The 24365-nt window shown below is 44.0% G+C and overlaps 1 protein-coding gene across 1 annotated transcript in view; it reads left to right on the top strand.

The window, feature by feature from the left end:
• Positions 1–309: 309 nt before the first annotated feature.
• TBXAS1 (thromboxane A synthase 1) overlaps positions 310–24365 on the top strand; it is a 250302-nt gene continuing 226246 nt past the window's right edge. Inside the window, exons 1-4 of the mRNA XM_054838288.1 lie at positions 310–339; positions 1606–1689; positions 5022–5149; positions 14961–15153. Coding sequence (XP_054694263.1) covers positions 15056–15153 — 98 coding nt within the window. The 5' untranslated portion in view covers positions 310–339; positions 1606–1689; positions 5022–5149; positions 14961–15055. The remainder of the gene's footprint in view (positions 340–1605; positions 1690–5021; positions 5150–14960; positions 15154–24365) is intronic.

Genomic DNA, 24365 nt, shown 5'->3' with positions numbered 1-24365 from the left:
TTGCAACCATGCAAAGCCCCCCTTCCCAGCAAGGGCACGTCAGCGGGAGCGGCGGGGGTGGAATGTGCGTGTGCTTCCCTGGAGGAACTACAGGCCCCAGAGTGCATGGCGAGGGGCAGCTGGCGGGAAGAAGGACAGGGAGGCGCGGGGCCTTCTGGGAGTTGTAGTCCCGCAACCTCTGCCTCGCTGCTGGGCCGAGGGCAGCTTTCCAAGCACCTGTCTGTTTCGTGGGAGGCAGCGATGACTGCTCCGCACCGCTCCCCTCGGGGTGTTGCAGCGCAGCTCCCTGCTGGCAGCCCAACCAGGAACCGGTGGAGGAGGCATGGGGGAAATGTAAAGGTAAGGATCTCCCAGGATTTGCTGTGGAGTTGGCGGAGGAGGGGGGCTGTAAATCCCGTTGGCCGCTACCAGGTCCTCCTCGCCGCCTGTTTTCCCCCTGGGAGGTTTTGCCATGTCGTTCCTGTGGCACATCGTTGGGCAAGTCATCTGGGTTTGGGTTGGCTTGTGGAAACATCTGCAGCAGTCGCACGTGGGGCTGGCAGCGTAGCGATGTCATGCTCCCTTGCAGCCGCGGTTAGAAGTGTGGCTGTTGGCTCCTTTATGTACACGTTAGTGGGAATAAATAATCGTTCAATCTTAGGAGAAGGTGGGGGAGGGAATCCCACTCCCTACAGGGACTGGAAATCTTTCTGTAGTCAATAAGGGTCTTGTAACATCCAGCTTTTTGCTGAATTTAAGCTTGCTTTTTAAATTATTTTTTTTTTCTTCTCTTTTTAAGTTCACTTTCTAGGTCTTAGTAGAGAGAAATAGCCAAATACAAGTTTTGCATAAGTGGCTGCCACAGCCTTTGCCTACATACGTTTCCTTGGTCCAGTGCTTCTACTGTTTGCTGAACTGGAGGCAACGGAAAGTCTCAGGCTGTGCAGATCACTACAGGGAAAAAATCCTTGGAAATGCTTCGGTTTCATGCTGCTGCTTAATAAAACAGAACAGCGGTCGGGATAGCAAAGGGAGGAGAAACGGCTTTCTGTGCTTCATGGGTCAGGTAAAATACTCCCGAGCATTTTGGCCATGATCCTCTGACAAGTAGGCACATGGGAAACTATTCCAGCCTTGCTGTTGGTCCTTACACCAGAGTGTAAATTTGCCAGAGAGTTTCTGGAAATACTTTGCACAAGGGTGCTCTGCAGGCCTTCCAGGGCTGAGCATACATCAGATGGTGATCCTCAATGCACAGGGACTGGGTTCGATGACACAGTTATACCCTGTTGGTCCTTTTCTACAAATAGTTTACTAATTGTGCTGAAGACTGCAGATTTGCTGTATGCACTACTTAGGCCAGTGACACTGGTTCTCAGCTACTGCTCCTGGGGTGGGACAGCAAGCAGTGGGCACGCTGGAAACTGCAGGAACAGAGTAGAAGTTTTTAGCTAAGGCTACTGGTGCAAGACCCTATTTAAATGAACAAAAGTGGAAGCAAAGATAGGAGTCAGTCCTATTAAAGGTCTCACCCAAGTGAAGCTGGGAAAGACATTTCTCAGTTCTGCTGGGAATTGCATTGCCCTTTTAATGGTAATAAAGTAGCTTTGCCCGTACTCTCTGCAGACGCTGCCAAATGCTGAACAGGTCCGGACAATGAGACAATTCCCTTCCTGCTCACAGACATGCTGCCTCTGGGTCCACGTGGAGGTACGGCTTTTGGGCGTGTTGGGTTTGTGCACTGTGGGCACCAGGGCTGCTGTCGTATGGAAAGGCGGAAAGCAGCAAGGTGTCCTTCACAAACCAAACACGCAGAAATGTTAAATACAGTGCCCTCGAATGGTTACCCACGAGGAGGGAATATACATCTGAAATAAGGATGCTATAGCTAGTGTTAGAGGTGTTGGTAAGAAGCACTAAACTTTCTGTGAACACTAATCCATTACCTTAAAAAAACCTAAACAACAGCTGGGGAGGGCTCGTGGGCTGCTTTTCACGTGAAGATTTTCGTACACCTCATAGACTTCTGGCATATCTGATCTTCTCCCTGTTTACAGTATTAGAGACACTGCTAATAGGTAGGTAATAATAGAAAATAATTTATGGGGGCAGTGGCACTGAATCTGAAAACATTCCCTACACATTCAAGGAACTTTCCCAAATGTGAGCAGCAGTAATATAAAAATGGAGGACCGTATCTGCACGCAGCCTCGCTGGGTTCTGGGTATTTCCCTGTATGGTGACACCACATATGTCAGCTTAACTCAGGCAGTGAAAGCCACTGCAGGACTGGCAGCAATGTCTCCCCAGAGCAGCAGCATGGCCGGGGATGCCACTGAAACCCTGGGGCAGGGCAGGTGCCTGAGGAGGAGGATGGTGGTGGTGGGACCTCCTGTTGCACCGAGCCCTGCACAGGCAGCAGCAGCGGTGGGTGCCTCTCCCTGCTCCCACTTGGAGGTGAAGGCTGTGCCAGCAAAATGCGTGGACCTTCCTACTCCGCCTTTCCCCATCTGCCAATCAAGGCTGCAGTGTCTAAAATGCACAGATTTTCCTGTTTACCCAGCATCAGCGTACCTCCCAAAAAGCAATTGCGTTGGTTTTGTTTTCCTTTCCTTGTACATATCAGAAGTCAAACAGCGTGATGTGGCTAATGGGATTATATTGACCCACCTCTGCTGTTGCTATTAATATCTGAAGAAATTCCCAAATGCCACAGCCCCAATGATAATACAGTTGCCTGCTCATCCTTCTCTTGCCAAACAGATGGGGTCTCTTTATGGTAGCAAGTCCAGTAATTGCTAGTCCATATTTTGCTCCTTGATAGTGTTAACAAGCTAGGGACCAGATTATATGCAGAAGAGAATATATAGAGAATATCCATTTTTGCAATGGATAGAAGTTAATTTGTGGTGTTATTTGAACAGTATCCAAATAGCCAATTCCTTTTTTTTTAAAAAAAAAAGGAGGCTGAAGGGATTTGGGGGCGTGTGTGCCTTTTTCTTGCTGACCATAGAAACATAACCCACCCTTTTAAAAAAGTGCATTCAGAATCCAACCCCAGTGCACAGGCTACTAAATTTCAATTACTGTTTTTATGTCATTATTGCACTTGCAATAACTCTGTAAAAGACAAGACAAAAGGTTGTTCTTTCCACTTTGAGCTCTTTCCGTCCTCCATTTTTACAGCAAAGGTTACCCTGAGCAATGTGTACATCTGTCTGTTCTAAGTGTAGAAATACATATTATTCATACCTTGTCAATGTATATGCTTGAAAACAGAAGCTGAATTTATAGCTGTATTTCCACTCTGCCGGGGCTTTTAGAGTTGAGTGTTTCAGTGTTTCCATTATAAACCCCTGTTTTCTGAGGTTTATAACAGTCTTGAAGAGCGTAGCGGTCTTGAACCATAATAGAAAGCGTGTAATGTTGCATTTACAATACAGCTGTAACTGCACATTAAGGAGTGTAATCTTCTCCGTGTACCCACAATGCTCCAATAAGGTTAATTGGAGTTACATATACTAAGAGAAAAACAATATTTTACCCTTGGAGTTGGTGCTCTCCATCCAGAGAGCTGAGAGCATCACACGGGGACAGAGTGCACCTACCTACACCAGACTTACAAAAATGCCGTTCCTTGCTACACCATTGAAATACCTGCGCACATCTGCAAAGGCCCCTCTCGGCACCCGCTTCTCTCGTTTGATGCCTCACTGCTTTAGACGCTTGGCCAAGGGAAACCGAGGTAAAGGTGACTGGAAGAAACTATATTTTATCAAATGTATGATGAGGCTTTTGTCCCGTGTGTGTGGTGTCTCTGCTGTTTCTGCCCTCAGCTTCTAGTCTTGCATAAATATAGGTCCCATCTAACACCCGTCTTCTCCATTTCCAGTCAGCTTACTCCATCTGACATCTTGCATTCATGTGTCACTTTGCCTACAAATATAAAGTAAATGAATTACAGTTCATTGTAACATCCCACTGTCCCTGGGCTGTCTGAAGTAGGCCCAGCTCCTTTGCCATGCCTCTGGGTATTTGCTGGCTTCTCTGGTTAGCCTGAACTGCTACAGACAGAGCAGGGGCTCTTAAGGAGAAAATACCCCAACATTGGGGTACCTGTCCGACAGGTCTGGCTCTCAAAGCTGCATCTGTTCCAAGGCATCTAGTTTAATTTTTTGTTGATGGCTGTGGGACTCTGTGCTGGGCCAGAGATCCCATCATGGCAGTTCAGTTGCCGTATGAGTGTCACCGTCAGAGTTGGGTGAGGAGGAAGTGACTGCGAGCAGTGGTGTTCTGAGTTAACGTGAATACTTTAAAATGGATGGTGAGGAAGACGAGCTGAAGTTAAAAGTGGACAGTTGCCAGGGCTGCTGGCCACGCTCATACTAGAGCTGATTTATCATTGCAATTGCTTACTTGAGCTTGTTGGGCTTAATTGGCTGAAGGTAAAGAAAGCAGCAGCAGCATGTTCAGAGTAGAAAGAAACTTCTAAGAATTGCTTACTCGCCCCCGCCCCCAACACTCTTGGAGCCTGAAGACTTTGTTAGGCTCTATGGAGAGTACGAAGCGGTCCTCTCAGATTGTCACAGGGCCGTGATCTTCCACGAACCTTAGCTCCCATCAGCAGCCAGTGAAAAGATAAAGTATGATGGCTAAAAGTTTTGTTCCATGGATTTTAATTTTTTAAGTGAAACTGAGAAGGATACCTATTTTCTGAGACAGCAATTTAACATGAGCATCAGCAGGGTTGAAATCTTGTTGAGACTAAGTTCTTCTTGCTGTTTCAACTCATATGTCATGTTATTTAGTCTTCCACTTAACCTCTCTTCCCATGGCTAACAGGTCAGCTTATTGGGTTCATGCCCTTTTGCAAGTATTGCTAAACTCAAGCATTCAGAAATCACAAATTTACTGCCAGATTCATGAGACTGCAGAAAAAACATGCATTTTTTAAATTGAGCAATTAAATTAGTTTAATTAGTATTTTAGCCCTGATCGTTTGAGTTTCACAGCTTTGGAACATTTTTTTTCCTTGCTTTCAGGACTTATCCATCTTTGCCCTCGGTAAAACGATTGCACAAATGAAGAACTACTGCTTTAGCAAAAACCCAAACTAAGCCAAGACTTGCAGTAAGAACTTGAGATTTGGAAATGCTGGTTTTGTGATTGTGTAAGTTTCTTTTTTCACTTTTTCTTTTCTCTGCCCCCTCACCAGTTATGCATATCTGTGTTACAACATATCTGCTGAGAATGAGCGAGCCGAAGGGATTTCTGATTTGGTGAATTAGTGTACAAGCAGTCAGCAGAAGGGACTGCAGCAAAAAAAGTGATGAATGGGAGAACACAAAAGACTGAACTAGAGTAAAGCCATCCATATGTTACATGCACTCTTCTGCAGCATATAAGGGGCTGCAATTTGCCTGTTAGTTATCTGTGCTCCCTTTCATATAGGTAAGAAGGCTTTCAGGAATATTGGGCACAATCTACCAAGAATTATTCATCATGAGATGCATAAATTTAGGCAGTGAATATCCCCTGGATAGGGACATGGATTTTCAATGTACTTTAGATTGCCCCTGCATTTACCCCATAGTTTGAAGGCATTATATGTCTTCCTGTCACGGCTCTGTGTGTTCCAGTGCTCCATACATTTTGTATTCTTACTGCCATTTGAAAATATCCGGTATGATTATTCACACTGCAGTTACTAGCATTTTGAAATATTGACCATGGGAAACATCTTCAAAGGCAAAAGAGGCAACAGGGCACCAACCTCCCCCTGCCTGTCTACAGGAGTCAGAGCAGCATCTCCAAACCCTGCACCTGGTGTTCTCCAGGAGAACTTCCCATGTCCCGTGTAGGGATGTTTCTGCAGCCTAAAAGAAAGGCTCTGTGGTTGCCACTAAAGAATTGCTGAAGAACTGGGATTAGTTCTCAGTGATTACTTTGAACCGCCAGGTTGAGTCTCTTTGCAGTCATATTGCTTTTCTACAGTGGATATAGACTAATAGCTTCTGGGCTTCTTGAAGTATGAAAACTATTACTGTGGCAATAGTATTAGTCTGACTTGCTTGATTTTGACCTTTCTTTTCCCTTTGTGCCAGTTTAGCACCTCTTCTGTGCTAAGACTAGATGGTGGTGGAGCCTGAGTTGTAATGCCTATCCTGGTTTTGGCATGTTTGTATCATCTAATATGTGGCACATTCTTTTGTTCTTTCTTTTTGCTGTTTTATTAATCTCAGAGGCATAATTGCATAATGGCATAGCTGATACTGTCCACAGTTCCCAGATGGGACCTGATTGTACCACTGAAGGCCATAAACCATGGGGACATTCTCCATTCACATCTGTGGGACTTGTGGAAGCATGTGCTATTTGAAAAAAAACAGTGGTGGGCCTCAGGTGAAGAATACTTCCTTACCTCATTTGAGGTTCAAGGTTTTTAAGACTTTTGGCACCTTCTCCCTTTTGTCATTTTGAGTTTTGACAGGGTACTGATAAATGTGTTGTATTAGTGAATTTACTCTTTCAAACACCCTACTCCCATGTGTCTGTCATTATCTTTTTACCTGGGGTTTCAGCTGCTGACCTGACCCCCGGTCCTGGCTCACCCCTTGCTGCGCCAATGGACCCTGTTACCTGCCTCCTACGTTCAGCCCGGTGGGCCTGCGCCCCTCCGCGAGGGCTGGTCTACATGGGGGGTTGCCTTCAGCTGCCATCCCGTCCCCCGTCCTGGCCCTGGGAGGCCATCTCCAGGGTACGTGTGCAGGCTGCTGATGGTCTGTATCAGCCATCTGGTGCTTTAGAAAGAAGCACTGAGCAGCACGTTCATCCAGCTTTTGACTTGTCCTTTTCACAAGCAGAATGCAGAGCAGACGGCCGCGGCTGTCCTCCCACAACAGGACGCTCAGACCTGCCTCTTCTTGGCTGCTATTCTCCCCCTCATCCTTTCTATTTGTTCCTCGACTCCCTTTCTCCTGTCAGGGTGACTCAAAGGATGCAACGTCCGGGGTTTCTCCAGCCGGCAGCCCAGGAGCCATTGCACTGCTCTGCGCAATGCCGATTGCTAGGGCTAATTGCCTCCGAGGTGGCTGCTCGGCTTTTAGGGAGGCTGCGTGTAATCTTTCTCTAAAGATACCTCTTTGAATTGTATTGAAAGGATTCCACAATAAAATTACTGAACTGCAAACTGGAGAGGTAAGGTGGGGAATGTAGTAGCTAGAGATAACACATTGAGCTCTCAAAGTATTTCTGTTAATTGGGGAAAAAGTGTTCTACATCTTCCTATTTGCAAAGTGCAGAAAAGGACAGGGCTTTGTACGTTTTGGTGTCAATCCCACGAGCTAATGGATGAAAGAGAAGTTGATAAGCACAGTTTAGTTAATTAAGTTATACAACAAGGTGCTTCTGTTAAGTTTTTCACAGTTCTTTTGACCTGTGGTCCTGCACTGAAACACAGTTTGGAGAATTCAAGCCTTGAGTTTGCTATCTAGAGTAGCTTTTCAATCAGACAAAGAAGGTTAGGTATTTTTCACGGTGTTGAAAAACTGCTCTTCACAGAACAAATTATAACTTACTGGTTCTTACCACGATATTGTTACAAAGGCAAACATTTATACAGCTCTCTGCAGCTACAAAACTAGTCTAGGCAGGGTTCTTTGGCTTTTTCTGTCAATGTGGAGCTATTGATCCATGAACATAAATCCTTACTTATCTCCAGTCAAGTTTATAGGACAATGAAATTATAGGATTGCTTGAATCAATCAATGTTTCTAAAGCAAGCTATAGAAGAAATATAAACAAGTTACTGATTATTTAATAAAGTCAATTTGGTTAGAAATGCCTGGCCATGGGCAGCAGATGTTACATTAATTTCTGCTTTCTCTGGAATTTCACTGGGGCTGCAAGATCTTAATGTCACTATTAGCAAAGGTAACTTTATTTTAGAAACTCATTCCGAGCTCTCACAGCAAGAGGAAGAAACTGTCATTCCTTTTGACCACAAAATCTGTGCTATTTCTAAGTGGAGTTCTTTGAAATAACTAGGATATCTCACAGCTTGTTGCTTTAGAGGGGACTTAGTACAGCGACACTACATTTAGTTAGCATAATGAGTTTTTTAGCCCCTGTGATATTGACTGAGTTTGAAGTACCATAACTTTTAGTCAACTAAGATTAAATTTGTTAGTGAAGTACAAGTTTGCATAATATTTTAACTTTCCTAGAATTTTAAGCTGGGTGCCTGTTTTCTGAGAAGCATTTAGGTTAATATAACCACGTTCTGACTTGGGGAAACAATTTAAGTATAAAAGTGTGTCTTACTGTTTCTCAGTAGGAAGTATCATGAAAGCAACTTCCTCAGTGTGGTTTCACACTTACCGTGTTTGCCTTTTGAGATCCAGTTCATTGGAGTGATTTTATTCAAGGTGGTTCAAGAATCTTCCACGAGCCCCTGGTGTCCTTTCAGTGCTCCCATCCGTTTTGGATACAGAGCAGGATCTTCATAAGTGGGCTCCGATGCCTTGGTGGTCTCTCTGTTGAGTAGTTTGTCATAGTTTATCATGCAGGAGTACAAAATCACCTGATTAATATGCGTGGTCAATCCTTGAACAGGGATAGTAATAATGAAGTCATAGATGGCCGCTGTGAATCCCTCTATTCCCATACATTAATATTCCCAGTACTTTGGTTATTAAGGTTGTTTTTCATGTAAAAAATATCTCTGTGAAATGTGCCTTGGATCTTTTTGATTGGTCTACCTTAAATATGTTAAGAACTCATGTTGGCTTTGGAAAGGTTTTTTTCTTTAAGATAAATTAATATCATATATACTTACACAGTTTTGTACATGGGCTTTGTTAAAGCTTATGTATAAACTAGTCTCTGATTAATCTCATGGTTTTTTTAAGCTGTTCTGTGGTATTTCATTTGCAGTATTTTGTGGCTAAGCTCTCTACATAACAGAATTTCCTTGATCTGAAGACTATGCTACAAATTTCTATAGAGAAGAACTGCTATAAAATTAAAACTTAACACCTTTCCAGACTTCCTTCATCTACCATAAAGTTGGTGTGGCTCAGCCTTAATTAGATTATTATAGACCTAAAACATATGAGGTAGAATAGCATGAGAGGAGTTGAATTTGGTCATTAGCAGGAGTTCATGGTTAGTCTAGCTGGTTAGTCATTAGCCTATGAAATACACAAGACTACATTTTCCATTTGATATGCTTTGAAGACAGGTCAAAATCCTTAACATAATTTAGGTCTACTGAGAAGGTCTATAATCCTGCTTTTTAATAAGCTCTATATTTCATGTCAGAGCGATACTTATGTATGTCAAACATTGCTGAGGCTCACCGCCCCACCTGTATTCATTTTGAAGTTGAAATGCATTGTTTTGGAAGAGCTTTTACAGAAAATAGTTCTGGAGGAATAGCAGACAGGGTATGAAGGTATGCAGGCTTCCTGGGAAACCTGGATTGTCTGGGTGCTGGGTATTTTTCTTTTTCTGTGGAGCAACACTTCAACTTCTCACTCTTTGAATGCTATAAAGTGCTACTCTTTTTTAATATTCACTGCTGTGAACGTCCGCATAAGCTGAAGCTCTGGCTCTTCAGGATTGAACTGCTTCTGTCTTGTAGGTCTGCCATTTGCTGGGAAGCTCCAAGGCTGCAGCTATGGCATTGCTGGGGAATGAAGGATGAGATGGGTGCCTTGAGCTTTTTTGTGTGTTGAACACTGTTTTTGTGCATTGACGTTTGTGTTGAATGAGATGGCCATCTGTGGATTTTACTTGCTGTGGAAGAGAAGAGGTCTGGTGGCACCGCATCAAGGAGCTGTGAACCTTGGTAGACGCAATCTTGAGTGAAGCCTTGTGGAGGCAAACATGGACAGTACTGCTAACTTACAGCAGTCTGACAGGAAAAGGCTCCCTTCCACTTCTGCTTGTCTCTGGCTCCCTCCAGCATGCACTTAGTGAGGACTTTGTATCTGTCTCCGTAGTTCTTTCATACCCTTATCATAATCAGCCTGACCAGCGTGGTTCCACAAAAACAACTGGGAGGTTAGTGAAAAATATCTGTGCTATTAATTAGTTAATTAGGATGGCGTTTCTCATGTAAAGGACCTGTAAAGAGAGAGGGAACTGATAAAGACCTATTTTCATTGCTGTCTGCATCCCTGACTCCTTTCCCCCCACCCTGCAAAGTGGATTTTTGTGACTCTTCATGGAGCTGAGGGCCTTAACTCTGGGATGGTAACTGCGAGCGTGCGGGTCTGCAGTGAGGAGTGCTCCGGGTTGGTTTTAGAGTCAATGCTGCTTGCAGCCTTTCTTAATGGGTTGGAGCTGCTGAGTAAAAACCCTCCAGCAAGAAACAGGTGCCAAGGCTTAAAAAACAAAACAAAAAGGAAAACCCAACATCAACAACAGAAAAGGATGGTTGTTGCTGTTGGGAGCTTGATTACGTGTTCTCTTCCAAATTGGATGTTGATGTGAGAGCCTGTTTTCTTTCATAATGTGTGTTCAAGAACTATTCATCCCGCCTACCTCCCAGTGTGACTGGGAAAAGACTCCAGTGTACTTCTTAAAAAAGAAGTGAGGTCTGTACTTGACTCTGTGTTTGCTTGTAGGGTTTTGCTCTTGGCTTTAATAGGAGGGCATCAGTCCTCTATGTGCAGATGTGTCCTTTAATTAAAAAGCCAAGTAAAGCACAGTAAAATCAGAGTATTACTTCTTACCTTCTACACTTGGGGTGATTGATTTTATTTTTTGCAGAGACTCTAATGCATATGGATATTTGATTTTTATTTTTTTTCTTGAAGTCCCACAGGATCAGTTACTGGTTGGGATTGGCTTGTGCCCACTGATTAATTCCTTGTGTCACTGGTCTTGAATCTTGTTGTAATTGTTCTTGGAGAACTTGGCAGCAGCAGCAAACTGGCAGAACTGTTACTGACCCAGAATAGCAATAGCATTGTTAATACAATAAGCAAGGTTTTCGGTGAACTACTGTGCTATTCTGTGGAGCTGATGAGCTGGTTAACACCTTTTACTTATTCTGCAAGGATCTGAGGCTGGAAGGGAATTAATGCAGTTGTGAAGCACAGAGAACCAAAATAGCAGTGATTCAGTTAGAGTAGAGCCAATTCTTCTTAAAATTAAACTCCATTGTGTTAGAGACTTTACTTTTTTGATGCCTATATTATTAACTTCTCTGATAAGAGCAGGAAATGTAATACAGTGATATTGGAGAAGCCTTGCACATTAAATCTAAGCTATTATCTTGGGGTTGTATGAGAGGAAACCACTCTTCATCTGGTGCGTTATGGGAATCAGATGTTGCAGCATTTCTGTTTCTCAGGGTTACCACATAATTCACAAACCTAGTTTTTTTGGGTAGTTTTGATTTCCTTAACTTTCAAATAGGTTTTATGGAATAGGTGGGAAGGCTGCAGTACATATATGGGTATTTCTAGTTTCATAAATAACAAACACCATTGGACAGTTTGGGGAGTTTTGTCATGGGCAACAGGGTTTACCTGCAAGCTGCTGCTGCTGCTGATGTTGTAATCCTGAAGATATTTTTGATAATGGCATTTGGTAACTTTGAGGGTAACAGGTTGGTGGTCTTCTTTCAGAAATTCTTCAAGGTTTGCATTCAGCTGACCTTTCTTCATAGAATCATAGAATCATAGAATGGTTAGGGTTGGAAGGGACCTCAAAGATCATCTAGTTCCAACCCCCCTGCTGCAGGCAGGGACACCCTCCACTAGACTACATTGCCCAAAGCCTCATCCAACCTGGCCTTGAACACTTCCAGGGATGGGGCCTCCACAGCTTCTCTGGGCAACCTGTTCCAGTGCCTCACCACTCTAACAGTAAAGAATTTCTTTCTAACATCTAATCTAAATCGACCCTCCTTCAGCTTGAATCCACTACCCCTTGTCCTGTCACTACACTCCCTGATAAACATCTTTCCTGTAGGCTCCCTTCAGAAACTGGTAAACCGCAACTAGATCTCCCTGGAGCCGCCTTTTCTCCAGGCTGAACAACCCCAACTCTCTCAGCCTGTCCTCATAGGAGAGGTGCTCCAGCCCTCCAGTCAGCTTCGTGGCCCTCCTCTGGACTTGCTCCAACAGCTCCATGTCTCTCCTGTACTGGGGCCCCCAGAGCTGGATGCAGTACTCCAGGTGGGGTCTCACAAGAGCAGAGTAGAGGGGCAGGATCACCTCCCTCAACCTGCTGGTCACGCCTCTTTTGATGCAGCCCAGGACATGGTTGGCTTTCTGGGCTGCAAGCGCACACTGCTGGCTCATGTTGAGCTTCTCATCAATCAATACCCTCAAGTCCTTCTCCTCAGGGCTGCTTTCAATCCATTCCTTGCCCAGCCTATAGTTGTGCTTGGGATTGCGCCGACCCACGTGCAGGACCTTGCACTTGGCATTGTTGAACTTCATGAGGTTCGCATGGGCCCAACTCTCCAGCCTGCCAAGGTCCCTCTGGATGGCATCCCTTCCCTCCAGCGTGTCGACCACACCACACAGCTTGGTGTTGTCGGCAAACTTGCTGAGGGTGCACTCGATCCCACAGTCCATGTCGCCGACAAAGATGTTGAACAGTGCCGGTCCCAGTACCGACCCCTGAGGAACACCACTTGTCACCGTTCTCCACTTGGACATTGAGCTGTTGAGCACAACTCTTTGAGTGTGACCATCCAGCCAATTCCTTATCCACCAAGTGGTCCATCCATCGAACCCATGTCTCTCCAATGTAGAGACAAGGATGTCGTGCGGGACAGTGTCAAATGCCTTGCACAAGTCCAGGTAGATGACATCAGTTGCCCTTCCCTTATCCACCAACGCTGTCACCCCATCATAGAAGGCCACCAAGTTTGTCAGGCACGATTTGCCCTTAGTGAAGCCATGTTGGCTGTCACCAGTCACCTCCTTGTTTTCCATGTGCCTGAGCATAGTCTCCAGAAGGGTCTGCTCCGTGATCTTGCCAGGCATGGAGGTGAGACTGACCGGCCTGTAGTTCCCTGGGTCTTCCTTTTTACCCTTCTTAAAAATGGGGGTTATGTTCCCCCTTTTCCAGTTGGAGGGAACTTCGCCAGACTGCCAGGAGTTCTCAAATATGATGGCGAGTGGTCTGGCCACTTCATCTGCCAGTTCCCTCAAGAACCGCGGATGCAAGTCATCAGGTCGCATGGACTTGTGCACCTTCAGGTTCCTTAGATATTCTCGAACCTGATCTTCTTATTGGACTGGATCAGATGCTTGAAACAGGACTGAGGTTTGCAAGCAGGAAAATATAGAAGCATAGAATCATAGAATCATTTTGGTTTGAAAAGACCTTTAAGATCGTCAAGTCCAACCATTAACCTAACACTGCCAAGTCCACCACTAAACCATGTCCCTAAGCAGCACATCTACGTGTCTCTTAAATACCTCCAGGGATGGTAACTCAACCGCTTCCCTGGGCAGCCTGTTCCAATGCTTGACAATCCTTTCGGTGAAGACATTTTTCCTAATATCCAATCTAAACTTTCCCTGGTGCAACTTGAAGCCATTTCCTCTAGTCGTACTTCTTGTTACTTGTGAGACGACAACAACACCCACCTGGCTACAACCTCCTTTCAGGTAGTTGTAGAGAGTGATTAGGTCTCCCCTCAGCCTCCTTTTCTCCAGGCTAAACAATCCCCGTTCCCTCAGCTGCTTCTCCTAAGACCTCTTCTCTAGACCCTTCACCAACTTCGTTGCCCTTCTTTGGACACACTCCAGCACCTCAATGTCTTTCTTGTAGTGAGGGGCCCAGAGCTGAACACAGTACCCGAGATGCGGCCTCACCAGTGCCGAGTACATGGGAACGATCACTTCCCTAGTCCTGCTGGCCACACTGTTTCTGATACAAGCCAGGATGCTGTTGGCCTTCTTGGCCACCTGGACACACTGCCAGCTCATATTCAGCTGGTTGTCGACCAACACCCCGAGGTCCTTTTTCTCTGGGTGGCTTTCCAGCCACTTTTCCCCAAGCTTGTAGCATTGCATGGGGTTGTTGTGACCCAAGTGCAGGACCCGTCACTTAGCCTTGCTGAACCTGAAAATATGGAAGAAAGCTAAAGAAGCCATACAGACAAACCATTTCCTGAACTGCAGTCAAACTTTGACTCTTCATGTGCAAGTTATTCAAGGGAGTGTGATGGCTTGACTATGCCGCAATGCAGAGATAGTAGATGTTAATCCTGATACTGGAAGTACAACGCAGAGGTAGCCAAAGTATCTCTTGAGAGGTTGGTTAAGTGTACCTTCAGAGAGGGCACTGCAGTGAGCCAGGAGAGTTTGCTGTAGTACTCATGAACCTGAGATGATACAGTCAAACAGCAATGTGTGGACTAACCAGTATGACAGATGCCAACTTACAAACCCTGGTACTACAGCTGAGTTTTTCTGCTCATTAGTTTTTCTTTCTATATATGTCTTCTAGTAGTAACATTCTCCTACTTCCTCCATTTAGTTGTGATAATTTAAAGTTTACTTTGTTCCATTCTTTTAAAGTATAATGAGTTTGGAGATAATAAGTGCTAATTAAGTTTTCTGTTGCAGAAATGCTCTATTTTTGTTACTTCAGGTAATGGTACTGTTTGTATGCCAGGGCACCCCCAAAGGGTCTTTATATTCTTCTTCCATGATCTGTACCATGGTCAGGCTCTCTCTCCCTCTTTTCTTCTCCACTTTCCCCAGTTTCCCATAATTGATGTCTAAAAACCTATCCGACAGTACTGATGTCTCAAGCGGTGGGTATGTAAATATTTACTGGCATGACAGTCAACAACAGCGGGAGGGAGGGAAATTGCTACATCCTACCATTCAGGGAACCTTCAAGTTCTCTCTCAGAGAGCGCAGTCGATGAGAACAGGAAAAGTTTTCCGTTTTTACTTGACTCGATGTGTTTTCGCTCTCTTGGTTCCTGTTTTGTTGCAGATATTCTAGCTGTGGAAGGCTTTATCGCTTCTTGCAGAGAATTTCCCCTGCACGCACACTCACACCACTCAAGTCTGGAGCTGTAGTGGAGGAAAATGGAGCTTGTAGATCTCGTGGCATTTGCCTCCACAGAAATGAATAGTACAACGGTCACCCTGGCTTTGCTGGTGGTCTTCCTGGTCCTGCTGTACTGGTAAGTGGTAACGATGATATGGGCTGCATAGCAGACACAAAACCTGCTGAAGCTCCCCCAACATCTATAGAGTCCTTTATTCCTAAGGGGAAACTGGAAGATAATTGGCTAGAAGGGACACAGAGGGGGAGTTGGTTTGGATGCAGAGGTTGAAATAAATATTCACAAAACTCATGATGCTTTTTAGACAATTCTCTCCTTGTAATATTTTCTCATAAGTGCTCTACCAACGAACTAACAAAAATTGTCTTCAAAATTAAGAACTTGTTGTTGTTGTTTTCTTATTAATTTCTGTAGGCAGCAGGAACATTGGTGCTGGTCAGAAAGAAACTGAGTACTTGTTGCGGGGTGTTGTTGGACCTCTTCTCTGTATTATGCTGCACACTTGTCCCTTGCCAGGTTTCCTGGCATAAGTGTACAGACACTTTAACTCCTGCTTGAATTTCCTCTCTTGTTCTTTCCACACTGAGTAGCAGATACAAATCAGAATAACAGCAGCACTAATGGTTAGCACAGTAGGCATTGCAGTGAGCTGTGCTGAAATGAAAAAAACCCCACCCTGTCCAGATAACTTATTTCAGAAATTAAACTAGCTGAACTGGGAGTGCTTTTCTGACTGTTTTTACTTGAATACCTCTTCAAATCCTGCCTTCTAGTCAACCAAGGTTTTTTTCTCATTTGTATGTGTGTTCAAGAAAAAGTTCCAGGGACGGTGGTAGAAAAAGAACCTCTGACAAAAAACCCAAAGCTAATCTAGAAAAGAATAGTGATGGCATCATGGGTTTAGCAGAATTGTAGCAGTGTAAATGACGGATCACTTCTGCACATATTTCTTTGTTCTTTGACCCTGTTGAGCTTTGTTCAACTTCCTTGTGTGTCAAGGGAGGGTCTAGAGAGACTAAAAAATGAGTCAAGTCAAGCCCATACTGATGTGCGTTGCCATATCAAGTAGGTCGGTGAGCCTGCATTCTCAGTAAGATCTGCCCAAATAATCACAAATGTCCAAGTCCTACTTCCTTTGAATTTTACTGAGAAAAAGAATGGCAGCACTAGATCTTTCAGTAAAAACATGCTGTTTAGCTGCTGGCCTGTGGATCTCTGTAAACTTTTGGGGATGAGAGGGAGTGCAGAGGCATACCCACATTTCAGAAATGCAGCAGGTCAGCTGGTGAGCTCTGGCTGCCTGTGAGACAGCTGGAAGAGCCTGACGCTTCCACGTAGTCCATGTCAAGATGTGCTGAAGTCTCTGAAGATACAGGACTGCTCCGTGTAAATGTAGGGTACGTTCTCCAGAGCCTCATTTTCTGGTTCCATGTAAGGAAGGCTGTTCCTCCCCTTGAAGTGAAGACATGGCAGTTCAGTGCAGAATTTGGTCTTGCTGTAAACAAACCTAGCTCTAATTGCAGGCTGAAGTCAAAGTTAAACCAGGCTCCTGGCTGTGGACAGTCAGCTGCTGAATTGAATGCATACCATATAAGTTTCAGAACGTTCAATTTAACAGCGAGGCGGGAAATTGCCTTACAATAGAGATCCGCCATTCAGTGTTTCTCCTTTCCTGGCTAAAGGCGAGTTCTGTGAAGGCAACAAGTAAAGGAAGATGGAGTTTTATATGGGAAAGTGTTTTATCCTCTTACCTGCCAATGTTTATTTTTAACTAATCTTGTTGAACTACAGATACAGGTTGATTTTAAGTAGCTTACTAAATACAAGTGCCTATAGGTCACTTTTCCAATGAGAAGCTGGTGTTTCTTAAACTTTCAATGAAATATGCTGGGAAACATCTGTGGGCTATTGGTAGGTTTGCCTGGTGGCTAAGCTATTCAGATCCATTTATTTCAGTAAAATGCAGTGACCCATTTATTTCAGTAAAATGCAGTGACTGAACCTGTAAGGTTAATGGCTTGAAGCACATCTGCAAGTGCGGTAGTTGTTCAAACCTGTCAACCTATTCATTTGAGAGTCTATTTTTTATAAAGTTTTTTTATACTGCATGTCTGTTTAAACAAATGAGTAAAACCCAATGCGTGCTCACAGCTTCCTGTATTCATGACTGAAACCTTGGGTTCAAGGAATTATTTAAAGAGTATGTAAAGGGTTGCTAATAGAAATGCAGGTCTGTATTTCTAGAGAATGTTTTCATTACAATCATATTGCATACCCAATTGTCTGGCTCTTCTATGAGTCCAAAAACACAAGTGTTATGTACGGCAGGAGTAATAATAAAGTGATAACTCCTCAAGTTCCTTCGACGTTTTTGTTCTAAGCCTTATTCTCATTTTTTAATAACTTCTGAATTCTTGTTTTTCGAGCTTTTTCTGCCAGCATTGTATCTTTTCAGAAGGGCAGTCATGGGGGAAGGGAGGAATGAATATTTGCTGTTGTAAATTTTGTTATGGTAGTAGCTTATGATTGATCAGGGTCATACTGTGTCAACTGTTGTGTGAGTACAAAGAATAGGCAGTTTGTCCACCTTGTTGGCTGTAAAAGGCTTGCAGGCTAAACAGAAGGCAGTTGCAAGTAGAGAAGAGAGTCATATCTAATGCACGCTAGAATAGCAACATGGTGATGGCAACCGTCATGTTATTGAGCTATTTCCTTAGCATGATTTTTGTGGATGGGGTACTTGGTGGTTTAAACAAGAGCCTTGAGCTGCTGCCTGTTGGCCCAGCCTCAGTCACTGTTTGCATGTGTACTGTAAGGCCAGCTGTGATTTATCACAGTTCAGCTGGCAGGTGGTATCTTGCTAAGTTGTGATAAGACCAATCTCTTTACATTTTTGGGTAAGGTGAGGTCATATGAAATGGGGAGAGAAGCAAGGGTTAATTGGGAAAGGGAGGAGAGGCTGTAGCTGCGTAAAAATAAACTTCTAGAGAAGATACAGGTCTTAGGAGGAAACTTGGATGATTTGATAATTTTTTTAGACTGTTATTCATGGTACAATGAATATTACGAATAACTCCTTATAACAAATCCTCTAATAGCACATCTCTGATTTACCATGCATTGTCATCAATGTAATATGAAGGTGATGCTTGTAGTGTATTGTGACAATTTTAAATCAGTGGAAAATTCAGCAACTATAATCTCTCAGTGTTTGTCTTCCACATGACCTTAAGTCAGCTGTTAGGAGAGGCTTTTTAAGGTAGTTGATTTAATGTTGGGAGTAGAAAGAACAAAGAAGCTTTTGGCTACATAGTCTCTTCAGATTTGAAATAGGGAGAACAAACCTGAAGTTGCTTTTTTGGTAATCTGGTAATTTAACAGTCTGCTCAGGCCTCCTTGCTGTCCCCCATTCCTGAAGGACTTAGTTGTCTGCTACCTTCCCCATCTTTACTACTTGCTCTCCGTAGGTCAAAGTCTCTTCCCGCAGGCCTCATATCATGGATTCTTCAATGGCTGTTGCTACCTCATTACTATTGTGATAGACAATGAAATTACTGCTTTACTGACCACAAAAAGGCATAATGTGGCTAAATATATAAAGTTCAGTAATACACCGAGCACCCTTAAAAAATCTCTTGTCCATGTCTCTCCCACCCCCTGTGATTTCTACTATCCAAACTGATTATCAGAGCAGTTTCTTTTAAGAGCACTTTCTTGATTCCAAGGACTGCTGTCTCTATTCACTTTATCTCTGTAAATCTCAGGGTTTTTTCAGGCATGAAATAAAAACAAACACTTAAGGGAGGAATGAGGTTAACATTTACAAATCCCAGTGATATTTTCTACTGAAAATATACAGTAGTATATCTATGCAACATATTGTTCATTTTCATTTCAAACATATGCTGAGTTGGGTATCCCATGCTTGGTTGTAGCTGCAAACATTGCTTTGTGTCTTTCTTTTTGCTGTCTGGGAAGATGTTTGATAAAAAGAAAGCAGGAGTTTATCTTGCTTTAAAGTTTAATGTACCATAAGCTTAGCATTATGAAGAAGCTGTCACAGCATTCAGATACCTGCGTTCAAACTGGATTATCAACCCCTTGTCTAAACAAACGTGGGTTTTTTTAGAAACATGGAGGTTGGATGGGAGGTGTTTGTTTATGTTTGTAAGATACACGTCTAATTGCATGCTTTCAAACATAGCAAAACATATACTAGCGGTGTTCTTGTCTGGTTCTGAAAAGCTGAAACATTCAGGAAAATGCCATTTTTACATTTAAGTAATATTAATGATCGCTTGTGTTACAGAAATGTATAGAGACATTGAGAGATTTGGGCCCACCCGTTGCATAACTATTCAATCCTGATCCAAAGCATTTGCAGTCTCCGATCAAAAAGAATGAAAACTAAATATGTTTTTTTTTTTCCTCTGGTCTTGAACCTAGACATTTGCATACAGTTAGATGCAGGAGATACTTAGGCATGGGGGACAAAACGTGTTAGAGTTCATCAGTTGGTACCATACCTGTACTAGAGCACACAAGAAGTTAATCTTAGGACAGGTAGTATTTTGATACAAGTGACTTCAATACTATTGCATGTTTGGCATTACTTTACATCTGTGGTTTTGGAAAGGGCTCTGAAAGAGAAAGCTTAGAGATAATCTGTCTCCAAATAAAACTTCATTCTGGTTTTGCAGAATCTTGCTATTTTGGCTTGAGTTAGGCAAAGCTAAGATCAAATAGATCTCAGGTATTTTTTTTTTTATTTTTCCCAACTAGATGCCACTTAAAAATAGATCTTATACCATTTTTTGCTCCTCAAAAAAATCAGTATTTACTAAAGATGTTTGATTGCTAGAGCTCTAGGCTTATGGTTTGAGTGCAGGGTGAGCAGGTTATTCTCCCTAGCGCATCCAGATAATGCTTCCGGACAGATCCAGTATCAGGCAGTACAAAGCTTGGATCCTTTCTGAAAGGAGGACCAACTGTGGGTGGGTAGGCCCAAACTTTTCCAGCTGTCACTGCTGCCATCAAAGGCACAAGGGCTGCAAGGACCACTACGGCTGGAAACAGGCCTGGGTACAGAGCATCAACATCCGTCCATAAAGATGTCCAGCTCTGCCCTCATGTCAGGCTCATTGAGTTGAGAGGTTCAGAGAGGCATCCTGATCCTCAGATGTTAAAGCGTGCTTGTTTCCCCCGCTGGCAGGAAGCACAGCTCCGCAGACGGCCGGTGCCGCTGTGCTGCCGCTGGGCTCTGCCTGCTGAAGGCTCTGGGGTCCTGCACATCCCCCCGCAGCACTGCCTGACCTCGGAGATGGGCTCTAAGGTTACAGTCCCTAAGGGGTCTTCCCCTATCACACCCTTGTAGCTTCTCAGTTTGCAGTGAACCCCGCATCAGATTTACGGGGGCAGATAGCAGGGAAGTTTTGGGGGTTTTATATTCTGTTAACCCCAGCTGTTTTTTTTCCCCTGAAATGACCATTATGTTAGTGGAAGTCATTCTGCTTCCCTCCCCTTCATTCAAATGGCTTATGAAAGCTAGAAGGATCTGACTCAACAGGAAACAGCAGCAAACTGCTGTTGATGACAGAAAAAATTAACAGATTCGATATTGTCTTTGTCATGCAGCTTTACTTCAAGTAAATCTGAAATTCCCACTACCGTGTCAAACATAGTTTGATCTCACAGCTGTGCAATATATGGCCTCCTCTTTGAGCTAAATCAAGCATCTCTAGGTGAGTGTGAGAAGGAGCAGAGTAAGCTACTGAATTATAATTTGGAAAAGTGCCACACCACAAATGACTAAATACTTTTTCTGAAAACAAGGTAGATTTGATCATCCTGAATGAAGTTCACTCAGTGCCCTGATTATGCTGCTTTTAGGTAAACAAAGTTCTTTAATTTTTGGGGGAGAGTTAGAAGAGTTTACCACCATTGCTTTTGCAGCTTCAGAGTTAAATTCGCTGGGATGTCCTCAGAGGCTGTTATAACACCTTGGTTATCCTGATAAATGTAGGTGAGCCTCTAGTGCTGTGCAGCTTTGGTTTTGTTTGCTTGCACTTCACTGCAAAACTCAGAGGCCTCTTATGTTCAAGTTTGGTTGTTGTTTTTCGTGGTTTTTTTTTTTTTTAAGTTTAGAGATTACATGGCCAGCTGTGTTTATTTGAAGACCCTCAAGTGCTTCCTGTTTGGTTTTTTTTTGCTTTGGTGAAGGTGCATTTTACCCTAACAACTCCATGTAAAGGAGTAAATCTCCAGCCTTTTCAGTCCTCGTGGTCTTTGTTTTTCCCTAAACCTTTTCATGCCTCTCCCCATAAAAATCCCTCAAGCACAATTTGTTTTTAGTGCATGGAGATTATTGCGTTAATAGTATGTTAAGGTAGATCTACAGGGATAGGTTAGCTTCCTTCCACGGAAGGAGTATATTTACCTATTTTCTAGCATTGTCGCCAGTTCTAGTGGCCAACGGAGCATGCTGCAAAGCTGGCTGATGCTCACAAATGCTGCCAGGCCAACAGGAGCTGGACACAGGTCTTGAGCAATCCCATTTCTGCTTTCCCTTCCTGCAGGGCTTGGCATAGACTGGGTCTGGTCTGGACTGGGTTGCACAGGCAGGAGAGACTGGCAAGAGCAGGAATTACTCTGGCTTCTCCATCAGGCAGCTTCTGCCTGGGAGTCTTCTCTGGAGCTTTAATTAGCTCTTATGGACCAGCACTTTGGTTTTAACATCTGATCTGCTGTTTGCCTTGGGGCAGGCTGCTTTGTTCAGGCACGTTGCAAACTAATTTTGGGTGCTCTGAATTAGCTTGTAGGAGCTCCTGCCTCCATCTACTGACTATATTAGGAACCTGAGGGACTTAACACACTGCTCTTGATGCACTAAATGGAATTGAAATTAGATGATGAAAGAAGGCAATGTAAACAACCTCCTTAAAGAGAAGGCTTTGCCTGTGTGAGCAGTGGGGCACTCCATCCCATTGCACAGGGGCTGACTCTTGCTGTGCCTGTGCATTTAATTGCAAGGCTCAGAGGGGCCTCTCAAGACTGCTGTAATTCCTCCAAAGAGTGCCATGAACTCATCTCTCCCCTGAACCCCAGGGGAGCATATCGCCACGTTGGGCACCAAAAGGACTGACGTGGTTCAGCCCCAGCCGGCAGCCGGGTGCCACGCACCGCTCGCTCCCCCCTCCCCCGGCGGGCTGGGGAGGAGAACGGGAAAACAACGGCAAAGGCTCAGGGTTGGGCTAAGGGCAGGTTACTGGGACAGCAAGGGAGAGGGGAACAGTCAACAACAGCACTGGTAACAGATATTCACAGTGGGTGATAACAGAGAACAATTTACCGATCCGACCGCCCGGACACTCAGCCCGTCCCGGAGCCACGCCGAAACGGCCCTGCCCGACCGGCCCCCTTTTATGGTGAGCGTGACGTCACACGGTATGGAATAGCGAACCCATCCCTGCCCGACCAGCCCCTTTTATGGTGAGCGTGACGTCACACGGTACGGAATAGCCCCTGGCCAGCTCGGCTCACCTGTCCTGGCTCTTTGTGAAATTAACTCTGTCCTTGCCAGAACCAGGACATTGTGCAGGTCAATAGGGATACTAGAGTTTTAATGCAGGGGTCATCTAGCATGTGGTAGATTCTCCATATCTGTTCCTCTGGTAGTTTCTTCCCTGGCCAGTCCCTTCTTTCACGGCTCTGCAGAACCTGTGGGGTTGTTGGGGGAGTTCATCAAGGAAACAATAAACAAGGGAAAGGGCAAAATCTGTTATATTGGTTTGTTTCTTGGATAGGAAAAGCAACTGGATGCCCAGCAATGGCTGGAGAAGGACTGGGAAGAATGAGTGGGAATAGGAGGACATGTCTCCATATGAGTTTGAAGTGGGTCATTACAGATTGAGGTCAAGTATGTTTGGGAAAGTTGAGGCTGGAGGAAAGGAGCTGAACTGAGATGTATGTTGGGAGCAGGGCACGGGGCAGTGGCTGTATGCTTGTGTTGACAAAGTGAAGTCTGCTTCCTTGGAAGGAATAGTTCCTTTCAGCTAGAAGAAACCTTGTGATACTTGTTAGGAGTTGAGGGGTATGGGAAGGATGAAAAGGCAGTGGACTTCAGAGGAGATGGGTAATTGGTAACTGTATGATCACAAGCTCCTGCTGTATGAATGCTCTTGGATGAGAACTATTGTGCAGAGTTTTGAACCTGTAACCCTAAGTATTCTTTTAACTTATTCAGTAGCAATAAATCTGATGTAATCTGTGCATGCATGTTTGTGGTTTCTCATCCAAAAAGCTCCAAAGAGCTTTTATGTAAACAAACTCTCAGTAGAGCTATAACAAGATGAAGAGGTCGTCAAGGCACGTGGTTTGAAATGTGGGAAAGACATGAAATATAGCCACCCTGGGAGAGGAAGGAGCAGCTAAAGGATCTTTGATGTGTTGCATGCTAGCATGAGGGACAGAGGGTGATGGTGGTCAAGACTGCAAGGGCCTTCTTCCAACTCTTAAAATATCAATATGATCTGTTTGCTCTTCAAAGACATTAACAAACCTCAGTTTTAAGATTTTCTGAAAAACTCATCATGGGTTGAGATGCAACAATCTCTCCAAGAGAGACCTCAGTATAAGCCTCATGGTAGGAAAATGGAAAAGCTGTATGCTTAGGACAGATTTCAGTGAGTAAAACACTCAAGTTCTGCATTGTTTCATGTCTCTGAAAGTTACGATGTATTGTACCCAGCATGGGACTCTGGGTTGCCCAAATATTTCCTCAGTAGCCAGTTAGGTCAGAGCTCTGGCCAAGTGAGAGACAAGACAGCTTTAAGAATAGCAAACACCCCTTGGTAGTTCCAGAAGCACTTCAGATCCACTCTGTAGCTAATGAAGCTGGGCTGTTCTGGAGTGACGTTCAGCAGCCTTCACTTCTAGATACATATCTGGCCTGCTGTCTCTCATCTCCTCTTAAGAGCTAAGAATAGGTGGTGCAAAGATAAATGATCTGGTGCAAAGATAAAGGATCCTCAGTTTTGTGATAACTATTCCTAGCTATGGCAACAAACCTTGACCCTTTCTGATCTCAGAAGAATAGTATTTTAAATTTTGTTTGTCTACCAGAAAGTTTTAGACTTCAGGTCATTTCTCACAGTTGAGACACTATCCTCAGCAGTTATGTTTTTAAACTTTAAAAAGCTAAAATTATTAGCAGTAGTTAATTATTTAGTGGTTTCACAATTTATTTCCTTTCCTGAGACACGACTTTTGCTTAATATAAACGCAAGTGCTATCAACCTAAGTGGAAAACCAGCTGTCTGGTGTTCTGGGAC

Source organism: Grus americana, chromosome 1 (genome assembly GCF_028858705.1).
Source record: "Grus americana isolate bGruAme1 chromosome 1, bGruAme1.mat, whole genome shotgun sequence".
Classification (NCBI taxonomy): domain Eukaryota; kingdom Metazoa; phylum Chordata; class Aves; order Gruiformes; family Gruidae; genus Grus; species Grus americana.
This window is presented reverse-complemented; position numbering and strand designations above follow the sequence as displayed.